At 36.3% G+C, this 14,639-nt stretch overlaps 2 protein-coding genes across 3 annotated transcripts in view; both read right to left on the reverse strand.

Moving 5' to 3' along the window:
* Window positions 1-584: 584 nt before the first annotated feature.
* The window catches only part of LOC143024534 (zinc finger MYM-type protein 1-like), a 130,258-nt gene continuing 116,203 nt past the window's right edge, over window positions 585-14,639 (reverse strand). The window contains exons 2-3 of one of the 2 annotated variants that reach the window (XM_076183353.1): window positions 3,274-3,332; window positions 585-3,145 (exon numbers count right to left, since the gene is read on the reverse strand). In XM_076183353.1, coding sequence (XP_076039468.1) covers window positions 757-2,604 — 1,848 coding nt within the window. In that variant the 5' untranslated portion in view covers window positions 2,605-3,145; window positions 3,274-3,332 and the 3' untranslated portion in view covers window positions 585-756. Of the gene's footprint in view, window positions 3,146-3,273; window positions 3,400-14,639 lie in introns of those variants that run through there. The other variant, XM_076183347.1, reaches the window with a different exon arrangement.
* On the reverse strand, window positions 11,582-13,561 carry LOC143029164 (tRNA endonuclease ANKZF1-like). Its single transcript, XM_076191654.1, has one exon. It carries the CDS (start codon window positions 13,559-13,561, stop codon window positions 11,582-11,584), a length of 1,980 nt encoding a protein of 659 aa, XP_076047769.1.

The raw sequence follows: 14,639 nt of genomic DNA on the forward strand, positions 1-14,639 counted from the left end.
CTTTTTGCGCAGGAGTTCTTTGAGAAATGCAGTTTATTTTAAAGGTTACGTAAGAGTAAAGAGGTTGAGAAACGCTGAACTAGAGTAACTCCCGACTCATGCGCACACACACACACACACACACCTGCCCTGCGCTCCGTGCGCTTCTTATCACCTGCTTCTCTACGGCGGTGGGAGCTGCAAGAGTTAAGAGACGAATTCCTTGCGGAATGGGAGTGGTTAGTCACAGGATGACGCCTTTACAAATGTTGTTCTGCCTAATATTAGAGTATTTCATTCACCTTAAGGTTGAGCCTTATGTTCAAAGGGGCGAAAGGTTATATAAACTAGACCCTTTGCTACGCTGACGCCTATTGAGAGTTGGTTTGCTGTCGGTGAGATTTCACTCAGTTTAGGGGCGAGGCTCTAAGTGCAGTATGGATTGAACTCAGGGCCGTTTCTAGCTTTGTGGGGGCCCTAGGCAAAAGTTAGAGAGATAGACAGGTTGGTATTTCATTTATACCTGTAAAGTTTGCCAAACAGTAATTAAACGACTTTTATATCTTTTGATGGTGTTAAAGGATGCAAGTAACTATTACACCATCTTTATTTATTTAAACATTTATTTTAACTTAACATCAGTCTCTGAATACAAACCACACTTCAAAATATTGGTAACTTAACATCAAAGTCTCTGAATACAAACCACACTCCAAAATAGTAGTAACTTAACATCACAGTCTCTGAATACAAACCACCAACTGCATTGTATTGGGCTCAAAATCTCTGCTTTCTGGCTTTTTTACTAGCAAAATCATCAATGATGTCTTCATACAACACGTCTTTCCCCACTTCATGGTTGATGCTGATTATTGCAAGAACACTGAGTCGCTCCTGCCCCATAGATGATCTTAAATAGGTCTTGATGAGTTTCAGCTTCGAAAAGCTCCTCTCTGCTGAGGCCACAGTCACAGGCAGAGTACAGGCAATTCTCAGTGCAACCCACAGATTGGGATACAATTCCTCAAAATGTTTTTTGTGGATAAAGGTGAGGAGCTCAAGAGCAGTCATTTCATCTGAGGGCAAACTTGGTAAGTGCTTAACTTCCATAGCCAGTTCCTTTCCATCAATGTCACTTTCATTTCCAGAGGTTAATGTCTTGCATAGTTTGTCACACTGGTTGTTCAATGACTGATCATCCAGTTTCTGGAAATTAAGCAGCATTCCAAATTGGTCTCTTACTTCACTCAGAGTTTTAAATCTATCAGTTAAGGATTGAATGGTAGTGTCAACAACAACATTAAAGAATGTCATTTCTAGCCTCTTCATTGCATCTGCAATGGGCTCATCTGCGGCCTCATAAGCAAAGTGTCTTTTTGTACTTCTTAATCTCTTTTCTTTGAGTACAGCCTCTACATTCATTTCCTCACACATATCTTTAGCAGAGACTTGAGCTGAAGTGAACCCAATTCTTCTGTAGTTAGTCAGAGATGTTTTCGCTTTAGTAAGGAGATCAACTGCCACATCAAGCTGCATTTTAGGAGACTGCAGGAGCTTACTGACATGGTTCACAATGTGTAGAATGTCATACCATATGACTGTGCAAATGATAAATCGGTATGACCCCACCTCTTCTGCCAGACTTTGGGCTTCAACCTTGGTCAGAGGATCAGACATTTCCCTGACCTTCAACAAAGCTTCCCTTATATTAGAGGCCTGATACCGCACAGCTTCTATGCTATTAATACGGCTCTCCCATCTTGTGTCACTCCAGGTCTTGAGTGCAACAGTGACATAATCTTTTAGGATTGCCCATCTTTGTGGTGAGGCTGAAAATAGGTTGTACAGTTTCTGAACAGTGCCGAAATAGCTAGTGGCATCTATTGAAGCTGTTGCTGCATCAGATATCATCAAGTTTAGGGAATGTGCTCCACATGGAACATAGAGTGCACGAGGGTTCTTCTCAAGAAGTCTGGCTTGAACTCCTTTGTTTCTCCCTTTCATGTTGGCACCATTATCATATGATTGTCCTCTGCAATCTTCAAGGAGAATATTCAGTTCCGTCAATTTCTTTATAATTAGAGATGACAAACCAAGACATGTTGTTTCAGAAGCTACAAGGAACCCCATAAAATGTTCCTTAATTTCTGGTTTCTTATCCATTTTGACAGTCCTTATGACGACTGACATCTGTTCTTGATGGCTTACATCGGGAGTACAGTCCAAAATAATTGAATAATATTCGGACTGTTTAACTTCAGTCACCATTGTGTCCATTATTTTAGTACTGATTGAAGCAATAAGTTCATTTTGGATGATATTTCCAAGGTAGCTGGAATGACTGAACTGGCCACTCTCAACACGCTCAATGTGCTGCTTCATGACAGGATCAAATTTAGCAAGCAGCTCCACCTCTTTTAGAAAATTCCCATTATTCTGCTGGTGTAACGTGTTTGATGAACCTCTAAATGCAAGATTTCTCTCGGCTAAGGATTGGACAATGGCGATTAAGCGAGTCAGGACATCTCTCCAGCGCCTCTTTTCAGCCTCCAATAGTGTTCTTTCAGCTTGGTCCATTGTCTTTCCAGTTTGCAAACGGAGTTGTAAATCTTTCCAGGTTGCCATGTGCGCTATGTGTGCTGGACTGCTTTCATGACTTTTCAAAAGTGTGCCTATGTTTTTCCAGTCTGTCAGTCCTTCTGTCACTAACTTTTGTTCTTTGGTTGAAAATAATTTACAACAAAAGCAATAGAGAGCATTTTTTTTTTTTTTTTTTTTGAGTAGATAAGCCAAGTCCGCTTCATCTCTTCTCCATTAACCAATGTTCTACAAAAATAATGATAATGAAAACTTCTTCCGTCTTCTTTTTTGGGAAATGTGAAATCAGAACTAATCTGAAATGGCCCTCTACCTACTGCATCCGTTCTAAATGCATCAGACAGAATAGTTGGCCAGTTAGCAGGATCTAGTGGTTTAGAATAAATGGGAGGCTGCTCAGGAGTAGATGATGCCTTCTGTGGTTCTGGGGAATGTGGTGGTCTTGGTGGCAGTACAGCTTCCTGGACAGATCCTGATGAATGTGATGGCACTGGAGCATCCTGTTCAGGAAGTTCAGAATATTCCTCTGGCTTGCTGTCTGGAGCTCCAATATATTTTAGAATTGATCCTGCAAAATTACAAATTTCCTTAGATGATTAGGCGTTAGTCTAAAATAATACTCACCATTCAGAAAACATAATAAAACCAAACTTTAATATGTTTCTTTAAATTATTAAATAAACGATAATGAATTACCTTTTTCTTTTGACCATTTTTCTTCGTCAAATTTCTTTTTCTTTCGTTTCTCTGCTCCGCTGAGATAAATTCGTTTTGATGCCATTACGGGAATGATGATTGGCGAGTCTTAGAGTCTAATGTAGGTAGGCCTAGCACAGAAATCTATTAAGTGAAAACCTTATAAATACATGGAATCAATTTTACATACACGATATTCGAGTAGAACAAATATGATTAATTTTATCAGTGTAGGCCTAACACAGATATCTGTAAAGTGTAAACCTTTTAAATACCCCTTAATAAAAATAATTCTACATACACGAAATTCGGGTAGACCTGAAAGGTGAACAGATGGGTGATTGTTGAGCCTGTGGTTATCTTAATATTGTATACGAACTAGAGAAACGGACCACACGACAAACGGAATAGAATTAATTTATTTCTGTCACTTCCTTTTGAGCTCACCTCGGTCCTGCCATCTAGTGTTTTTTTTTTTTTTTTTTTAATTAGGTAGGTGAAGTGAGAAAATAAATAATCATAATTTGATAATAAAGAAATAAGCGAATAAATGAATAAGGGATTGGATAAAATATCGATACAAAATAAACAAAATTGAACATATGAACATATATGAACATTGAATATTGAAAAAGGTGGAAAAGGTAAACATTCCATAGAATACAAACATTTCCTATTGTGCATACAAATATAATAAAAGGAATTCCAACTTACAGTCACAGAACACACAAACTTACAAATTTACACTATTAGAAGCTAAGCATGATGCGACCAAAGAGTAAACAAGAACGCTGGTGATGCCAATTCCAGTGACAATTAAAGCCAAACAATTGGACAAAGAATAGTAAGCTAATGGCCAAAAAGAGTTTGTAATCAACAATTAATAACATCTGTAGCCATAAGTCCTAGCTTAGTGAACACATAAATGGATAAATAAAGCCAATTAATGCTTACCATATTATATCTTTAGATTAAATAAGATGTAGGTGATTTTTAACAAGATAGTATTTTTAGCAGACGATCAAAACATTTCAAACAATAACAAACACTGCAAGAGGCATATTGTTTATTTGCGTCGGCGGGCGGGAGAGGCACAGGCTCATATTTGACCTTCGGTAGCGTTACCTAGCCAATGGGCCGGCCGGGGGCCCCCTGGTAGGTTGGGGGCCCTAGGCAATCGCCTATACCGCCTATAGCTAGAAACGGCTCTGATTGAACTCTTTCTCCTTTATGTTGTATTTTCCCGTCATTTATCCAATTTCATTGCCCTCTTCTTCTTTATCTTTTTCCTCCTTCCAATCGTCTTATTCCTTCCACACCTCTTCATTCCTCCTCTTCTTTCTTCTTCTGCCTTTCTTCTCTTCTTTTGCACAGTTATAGAAGAGACCTAAACAAGAACAGCTTTCCCCACAGGGTAATAGACGTTGGAACAAGTTAGATGAGAATGTGGTGTGTGCAAAAACAATACACGAATTTAAAAATAGTCTAGATAAAACGAGATATGAAAACGGGGCACCTCGAGCATAGCTCCCCTTCCCGTAAAATACAACTAGGTAAACACACACACACACACACACACACACACACACACACACACACACACACACACACATATATATATATATATATATATATATATATATATATATATATATACATATACGTATATGTATGCATGCATGTACGCATGTGTGTATTTATGTATGTATGTATGTATGTATGCTTGTGCAGATTTGTAGTTGGGATCTACATTAGTTGCTGGTGAAACAACGGAGTGAAGTTGCGTTTGCTTTAATCTCTCAGTCTTCTCTGCTTACAACTCGGGAGTTGCCAAATTTTATTTACAGTACAAGGATAAGTTGGCTGTTGCCATTAAACAACTAAAAAAATAATGTATTTTTCTATATCTACAATTTATAATGCATAGAGTCTGGGCTCTCAGTACCCATGCATGGGATATATAGATAAGATTTAAAAAAAAATAGAGGACATGAAAGAAATATGTGATAAAGAAATAAAGTGTTGACGCATGTTGATGCGGTAGTATGGCAATGACGAGGGAGAAGTGTCTATAGTTTCACAAGGTGTTTGGGCGTAGTATGTATGTATGTATGTATGCATGTATGTATATATGTTATATATGTGTGTGTATGTATGTATGTACAGTATGTATGCATATATGTTATATATGTGTGTATGTATGTATGTACAGTATGTATGTATATATGTATATAGGTATGTATGCATATATGTATGAATGTAGGTATTATGTATGTTTGTATGTATGCATGTACGAAGTATTTATGTATGTATTTATGAATGTCTGCATGTATGTATATATGAATGTATGTATGTATGTATCTATGTATGCATACATGTATGTACGTATGTATGTATGTATGAATGTATATATATATATATATATGTATATATATATATATATATATATATATATATATATATAATAACGAAGCAGGGCGCAGTTGTGTGACTTATGGAAATGTTTGCGAAATGCTTTTGTTCAGCATTGGGCTACGAAACGCTGTTCAATTGTGTATGCACACACATACACACACACACACACACACACACACACACACACACACAAATATATATATATATATATATATATATATATATATATATACTGTATATATATATATACACACACACACACATATATATATATATATATATATATATATATATATATATATATATATATATATATATATAATAGGATTTATTTCTTTTTCTGTACATTGTTTCTAATCTTTTAGAAGCAATGTACACAAGAGAAAAAATCCTATTATCAATATTCAATGAAACATGGCTTCTAGCATAAGCTTATTCATTGACAATTCTGTCTTTGTGGTGTCAAAACTACCCTTCCTTCCACCCCAGTCCTCTCATACCTGCTCTACACCCTTATGTCAGGTGACCTTACCCTTCTCCACTTTTCACCTAATAAGAAGAAGAAAAAAAAAAAAAAAATCCTAACTCAGACCCTCTACCACCCCACCCACCCATAATGACCGTTAGGCCCATAGTGTCAAATCATATGAGAGTAAATATTGCTCGTTGGAAAGCAATCCAATGTCATTCTTACATTTTTTCTATATAGTAAGATTCCTTGTTCTGTTATGTAATCAAAACTGCTTTCAATTTTGTGATCATACTTGCATGTTTATATTTCTGTATTTTCCAGATATTTCCTGGAGATGTCTCTGTGTAGATGAAACGTTGAATAAGACATTAAATATATGTATTTGGTGAACTCGTCTTCCCCCCCCCAAATGACCGGATCCTTGTTAGAAATCTAGAAAATACTAAAAAGTTTATCAATTGCCAGAATGCTGTCGATTTCAATACTAGTTGTATATATATATATATATATATATATATATATATATATGTGTGTGTGTGTGTATGTGTGTGTGCGTATCATAAGTATGTATATATATATATATGTATTATAAGTATGTATATATACATACATGTATGTAATATATATATATATATATATATATATATATATATATATATATATATATATATGTGTGTGTGTGTGTGTGTGTGTGTGTGTGTGTGTGTGTGTGTGTGTGTGTGTGTGTGTGTGTGTGTGTGTGTGTGTGTATGTGTGTGTGTGTGTGTGTGTGTGTGTGTTTACATATGTATATACGCACACACAACACGAACATACGCACACGCACACACACACGCGCGCACACGCATACACACACATACACACACACACACACACACACACACACACACACACTTCATCGAACGGACGGCGTAGAGGACGTTCTGAAGAAAAAGTGAAATTTTCGTGGATCCCAAAGCAAAGGAAGTACCTATTGTATTTAACAGGGTGGGGGGAAATTGCTCGTGGTGTAGTGGGAAAGTGAGGAAAAAGGAGAAGGGGAGGGATTACTGAGGGAAATGGAAGGAAATGAGGAAGGGGAGGACTTGGTCCAAGAGGCCAGACGGCTTGTAAACAAACGCCGAACCGATGATTTGGATTTCGATGATGGGACTAACAAAAATGTAAAGATTAGAAACATAGATAAGAGCAGTTCAATGGAAGGTGAGGATAATAATTTCCAAGGATTTAATGAGGGGGCGGCGGATACCAACTCCCCCGACTGGCAAAACTGGAGGAAAAACTTGAACAAATTACTGAACATTGGGAGATTAGATTCGGTAAAATGTCAAAAATTGCAGAGAGGGTTGAAAAATTGGAAGAACTAGAGAAGGCGAACAAAAACTTAACTGATGAAATAGAAGAACTAAAAAGACAGTTAAGAGAAGTAAAAGAGGAGAATGAAGAATTAAAAAGGAACAATAAAGACAATAAAGAAACAATAGCAAAAGAGGCACAGGGGTGGAGGAAGATACAGGAAAATAGTAAAGTTGCACTTACTGATATAATAAATTAAACAGCAAATGAAAGAACAAACTGAAGACTCAGTTATCAAAGTGATGAGACAGAAGGAGAAGATTGTAAGAAATGTATAATTATATTAGGAATGGAAGAGAAACATAACCCAGATAAAACCACATGAATCAAAGAGGAAAATGAAAAAGTAAGCAGTTTACTACAATTAGTCCAGGAAGATGAACCAGAAATAATGAAACATATCGAAGAGAAGTTCAGGCTTGGAAAGTATAGTACAGATAAGACCAGACCAATTAAGATTAAATTCAGGTCACAAACGACGGCTGAGAATATCTTATCCAAAACAGGGAAACTAGCAACAAGTGAACAATATAAAAAGGTATGGATAAAGAGGAAAGAGAGGAAGAAAAAAAGAAAAGACTTGAAGCTAAGGAAAAAAACGAGACCAGAACAGAGTCAGAAAAAGAGAGATTCTATTGGAGAGTAGTGAATATGAAACTAAGGAAATTCGACATACTAGAGAAAAACAAAAGGGAAACAGAGAACACAATGGAAGTGGCAGAAAACTAAGAGCGTCTTACACAAATATAGATGGATTAATAACAGGATTGAATGAGCTGAATGATTATCTGAAGGAAAAAGAACCAGACATAATGGGAATTGTAGAAACAAAATTAAAAGGTCCACTACCACCCAACAGTGTAGGACATGATGCATATAATTATTGGATTAGAAACAGAGAGACAAAGCAAGGGGTTGGAGTTATGTTCCTGACTAAGAAGGATATAAACGTGAGGTGTGTCACATATGGAAAGAATACAGTAGAGATGATTATGATCGAAGTGGAAGACAGAGATAAGAAGAGCAGAAAGTTTGTGATAAATTATGTGCCTCCGAAAACAGCCTCGTGGGAAGAGAGTGAACATAAAAGTATGTTAGAGGACACAAAGATAACATTAAATAAGATAATGGAAGATGGAGGAAGAATAGTTATGATGGGCGACTTTAATTGCAAAGAAATCTGCTGGGAAGAGATGACAGTAAAGGGTGGAGACGGCTCATGGGGAAACGCTCTACTTGAGATGATTACTGACCATACAATGACACAGTGGATACAGGAGAACACTAGGTATAGAAATGAAGAAGAACCATCGAGACTAGACCTAATAATTACATCTGAACCTAGAATAGTGGAAAAGATTGAATATAAAACAACCATTATGTAAAAGGGACCACATATTGATTGAACTGGAACTAAATGAGGTAAAAAATACACGAAAAGAAATGAACAATATAGAAAAGGAAGAATGATGTATGAAAAAACAAACTTTGATAAAATAAGAGAATTCTTTCAAAAAGAAAACTGGGAAGGAATATACAAAGAAGAAACAACAGTGGAAGAGAAATGGAATATTTTGACAAAAATTTACAAAAAAGGAGTGAAAAAGTATGTCCCAAGACAAAAACAAGAAAAAGAATATGTAAAATGCTGGTACAACAAAAGTTGTAGGGAGTTAAGAGACAAAGCTTGGACCAGATGGAAAAAAGACAGAAGGCCTGAAAAATGGAAAATATATACTTGTTATAGAAATGAATATGTACAAACGTGCAGAGAGGAGAAGAGAAAATATGAAAAAGATGTCATAGAAAAGTGTAAAGATCAACCAAATCTATTTTACAAATTTGTAAACAACAAACTGAAAAACAAACAAGATTTGGAGAAATTAAGACAAGGTAGAGTTGAATACACAGAGGAAATTGAAATGGCGGAAATTATGAACAAACATTTTAAATCAGTGTTTACAAGGGAGAACATACAACCTGAAGAGATCGAATGGAAAGAGAAAGTCCCCCCTATGAAAGAAATAGAAGTAACAAAGAATGAAATAATGAAACACTTGAGTAATCTTGATGTCAGAAAATCGCATGGACCAGATGAAATAGCAAACTGGATTTTGAAAGATTGCGGGAATGAACTGGCAGACAAAATACATAGCATAATAAACAGTTCCTTGAAAGAAGGAAAAGTTCCAGATGATTGGAAAAAAGCAAATATAGTACCTATATATAAAGGAGGAAATAAAGAAGACCCTACCAACTATAGACCAGTCTCTCTAACAAGTACAATAGCAAAAATTTGTGAAAGAATTGTCAAAAGTAGATGGGTAAAATATTTACAAAAAAAAAACAAAAAAAAAACGTGCTAAATCCAAGGCAATTTGGATTCAGACAAGGACGATCATGCGTCACCAATTTAATATGTTTCTATTCAAGGCTAATATATATAATACAAGAAAGAGATGGATGGGCTGATTGTGCTTTTTTAGACCTAAAAAAAAAAAAAAGCCTTTGACAAAGTACCACATAAGAAGTTGCTTAAGAAATTAGAAACTGAAGGAGGAATACAGGGCAAACTGCTTAATTGGATGGAAGACTTTTTGCAAGAAAGAAAAATGAGAGTAGTGATAAGAGACAAACATTCAAAATGGGATGAAGTAATAAGCGGTGTTCCGCAAGGAACAGTTCTAGCCCCAATAATGTTTGCTATATATATTAATGATATGGATGAAGGAATTGAAAACTATATGAGCTTCTTTGCAGATGATGCAAAACTACTGAAAAAAGTGAACACGGAAGAAGATTGTGAATCACTACAGAGTGATCTAAATAAAGTACAGGAATGGAGTAGGAAGTGGGAGATGGAGTTCAATACAAAAAAGTGTAGTATAATGGAATTTGGAAAAAACAAAAACAGAATAACAGGATTATATAAATTGGGAGAAGAAGGAATAAAAAAAAAATAGAAAATGAGAAAGACCTGGGAGTCATTGTTATGAATAATATGTCACCTGAGAAACATATAAATAAGATTTTTGGAGAAACTTATAATTTAATACGAACAATCAAAGTTGCATTTACATACCTGGATGAAGAAATGGTGAAGAAAATTCTAATCACCCTGATAAGACCAAGATTGGAATATGCAACAACGATATGGTGACCAATTACAAAAAAATGTATAAACAATTTTTGAAAGAATACAAAGAGCAATTACAAAATTGGCACCAACACTCTCAAAACTATCATATGAAGAGAGACTAGCAAAACTTGAACTACAGACACTAGAGCAAAGAAGAGAGAGAGGAGATTTGATAGCTATTTACAGAATCATGAAAGGCATAGAAATTACTGATAGAGAGAATCTGATAAAATGGGATGATAGAAATACAAGAGGACACGGAAAGAAAATAAATAAAGACAGCTATAGAAGAGATGTGGAAAAGAACAGCTTTCCTCACAGAGTAATAGACAGTTGGAACAAGTTAGATGAGAAAGTAGTGTGTGCAAAAACAATACACGAATTTAAAAATAGTTTAGATAAAATGAGATATGAAGACGGGACACCACGAGCATAGCTCCCCTTCCCGTAAAATACAACTAGGTAAAACTAGGTAAATACACACACACACACACACTGCTGCGAGTCGTTACTCCAAAACTTGTTGTGTGTGTGTGTGTATGTGCGTCTAAAGGTCATAACATTACACATAGATCGGTCATATATAAGCTCTGAGCTCTCTTCCGGGAAGGAAATAGCTGTCGATCATGAGTCCAACACGTGATCCAAGACCATAGTGAATCACACACATACATACAAACCCACACACACACACACACACACACATATATATATATACATATATGCGTAAGTAACCACTAGGAAAAGTAAACTAACCAAGCAGAGCGCCTTCGTATAATTAGATCTTCAGTGCAGATACAAAGACCTAGTTTTTATCTTCCGAGATATCTTTTCACCATAAATGGTCCTCTTGACTGGTGTAAATATTCAATTCACATTGTTTACATGACAAAGTAGCAATAACTCTAGGTAAGTAGTGGAATTCATCACTGGAAACACCTCTGTTGGGAAATGCATTCACTCCTGTCTGCTGCTTTTTGCTGGCTCTCTTGCTGTGCTGCAAGTCGTCGTTCTGCTGCAAGTGCCCTCTTTTCTCTATCAGTCATTGATAAGAAAGTATTTATTTGTGCCAATTCCATTGTTCTTTCTTCCTCAATTTTCTTTGTTTCCTTTTCCTTTTCCCGCTTAGCCTTTCTCTGTACACGTTTCTTTTCTGCCTTCCGAGCTGCTTGTTCCTTTTCTTGTTCCTCAGAGAGAGCACTCAATATCCCTGCCTCCTTGTAGTCATATTTACTTGGGTATGTACTCATAAAACGTCTGAAGGTGTTGCGTATTTGCTTATTTGTTGTCATCTTGTATGGCAGCTCTCCCTTGTTGCTTTTAATACTTGGGTCACAATCATTTTCCATTAGATACCAGATGACGTCTTTCTGACAGGCTGTGGCAGCAATATGAAGAAGAGAAAGTTCATCTTTCCCAAAGGTAAAAGATCGGGGAATGACAGCTTCTTGACATGCCTTGATTGACTCTCTCACTTCACTACTCAAAATACCTTCAAATTGGTCACCTTCTGAATCATGTGCATACGTGATAACAGCCTTCAAAGTATTCATATCTCCTGACCTGCATGCTGTGTAAACTAAATTCCTCACTTCTGGCAGAGACTTGTGAGCTTTAGAATTCTCCTTAGGTAATTGTCTTTTGTTCTTATGAGGTCTTCTTTTGGATTTGTTTTTGGGAATATAACAATCCATTTCTTCCAATTGCAAGGGGCTGAACTTGTTTGTGCTCACACAGAGTCCATACTCAGAGTCTTCACTGAGAGACGAATCATCACTTCCATTGAAGGTACAAGATTCTTGATGTCTGATAACTTTCTTTTCCTTAACTTCGTTTATTTTCTTTTTTGGAGATGATGGTTTCAAGACATTTTTTCCAGGGAGGCTTTTCTCTCTACTTGCTATTTCTGACTGGAGGTCATCTTCTGTTCCATGAACTGTGATCTCTGATAATACTGTATGCACTCTCCGCACCTCCTTAAAAGTTGGTTTCTCTGTGCTGAATGGTATGGTTCTAATCCGTAAATCATCAGCCTTAAGTGGAGGGTCTGGTCCACCAAAAATGACCTTTTTATTTGTATTTGTTGCTCGAAGCATAATAATGTGGCTCTGGTTCAAATGTCCTTGCCATGATCGAAGTACTTCTTGTACATGCTGCATGAAGGACTGCTCATTATGTCTTCTAAGAGATGACCCAGCAGAATTACAATGAGTATTACCATTCTTCTTATCTTTGCTGCTTTGTGATCCTCCTTGTTTAGATCTAACAGTATAGCTATGGAAAGTTTTATGAGCTAAAATCTCTTCACCTTTGATGACAGCTCCTGCAAAATGTCCCCCTCCAATCATCAAGATGGACCAATAACACTTATAAGGCACTGCCATTGCCTGTTGAATCACTTCCTCTTCACTTGACATCTCTCTCTTTTTACCAGTGAGAAGACAACGAAAGAGGGAAAATACTATCCCATCAGTGTTGACAAAGTAGATCTGAGGTTGTCTTTGAAGAACTGCAGTCCTCTGATCTTCTTCACTTATTTCTTGTGGATCCTCTTCATCAGACTCTGACTCTGAAGAACTACTGATATTATTCATAAACTGTTCCTCTGTAAGAACTTTTTTTCCTTCCATAGAGCGTTTCAGATTGGCTCGATGAAGGTCCTGGCCATAGTGGTTCACTTGTTCTTGGCGTGATGCAAAGGTGAGGTTGCAATAAGAACATTTCATGGAAACCGCTGATGTTGGCAAACTTGTATTAAACAGTGGAAGTCCAACGGCACAATTTTCTTCTGATGGTGTTGATGCTTTGGAGAACTTCAAATGTTCCAAAGTTCCTTTAGCCAAGCGTAGTCCAATCATCAAAGGAACAATTTGTTCCTTATTCCAAATACTCCTTTTGGCTGCCATTTCTTCTCCCCTAACAGGTCTTCTCAAGGGATACTTTTAAGTCAGAAAATGACCGAAGACTCAATATCTCGGATTTAACAATTCGGGTGCTGAATAACGTCCCCTCCACGAGCATCAATCTTTTATGACAGTAAACAATCAATATCAGTTGATGCCTTACTAACCTTTTATTCGAATTTGACGCGTGTGTAATTACAATTTGTTTCAACTATCAGTACGTCATTTTGTAATACTTCAGCCTCGTGCAGAACCAATCACTCGTAAAGTGACAACATGGTTGAGACTTCTGGAGGGCTTTTTATATCACCGATTTGGATGTCATTTCAAATATTATATAAAAATAGGAGCAAATGTAATTTTATATCAAAATCATATTTTCAATGTTAAGTTTAATATACTTAAAGAACAAGGGAAGATCATCTCGACATGGACAAGAGACTGCAAGGTGTATATTAAGTGCAAGGATGAAAAAGTACATCAAGTAATCTTGAACAATTAGTTGAATTTCAATAGTTCACATTCCTCAATCTTCTAACACAAACATAACCATGAACACTACAACTAACACAAAAACAAAAACAAACAACAACAAAACTGTTCTTCATGCCATACCCTTGTCCCTACCAATCACCTCAAATGTACATTATGCAAACATTTGCAGCATTTCATGTGTATATACCCATAAATACTACCAAAAATAACCCCAATATTTTCAATAACTGGTTCTGCACAGACTGCTCAAAAACTTTTCCCTATCATGCCATTTCACAGAAATTATTTTTTTGTTTTCCGCGCCAAATCTCGCATCAAAAAACCTGGATGTAGATACCGCCATTAAGAAGTATAAAGAAATAGACAAAATATCAGAAAAGGAATTTTCGATATTTAATCACAATAATACCCAAATTGATCCCGAATTAAATTTCTACTCAAAACTAACAAAGACAGCGATTACTATAGTGATACACATTTTGACACAGTATTTCGTGATATTGATGGGTTCACACTAATTCACAATAATGCAAGGAGCCTAAACGTTAATTATCATAAAATTGACTTTTATCTCAAGTTACTCAAT

The sequence above is a fragment of the Oratosquilla oratoria genome, chromosome 1, assembly GCF_046742065.1.
Source record: "Oratosquilla oratoria isolate Oo_2021 chromosome 1, ASM4674206v1, whole genome shotgun sequence".
Lineage (NCBI taxonomy): Eukaryota > Metazoa > Arthropoda > Malacostraca > Stomatopoda > Squillidae > Oratosquilla > Oratosquilla oratoria.

Bases quoted from the DNA above. Each gene is read 5' to 3' on its own strand.
- LOC143029164 (XM_076191654.1), bottom strand. From the start codon at position 13,561: ATGGCAGCCAAAAGGAGTATTTGGAATAAGGAACAAATTGTTCCTTTG.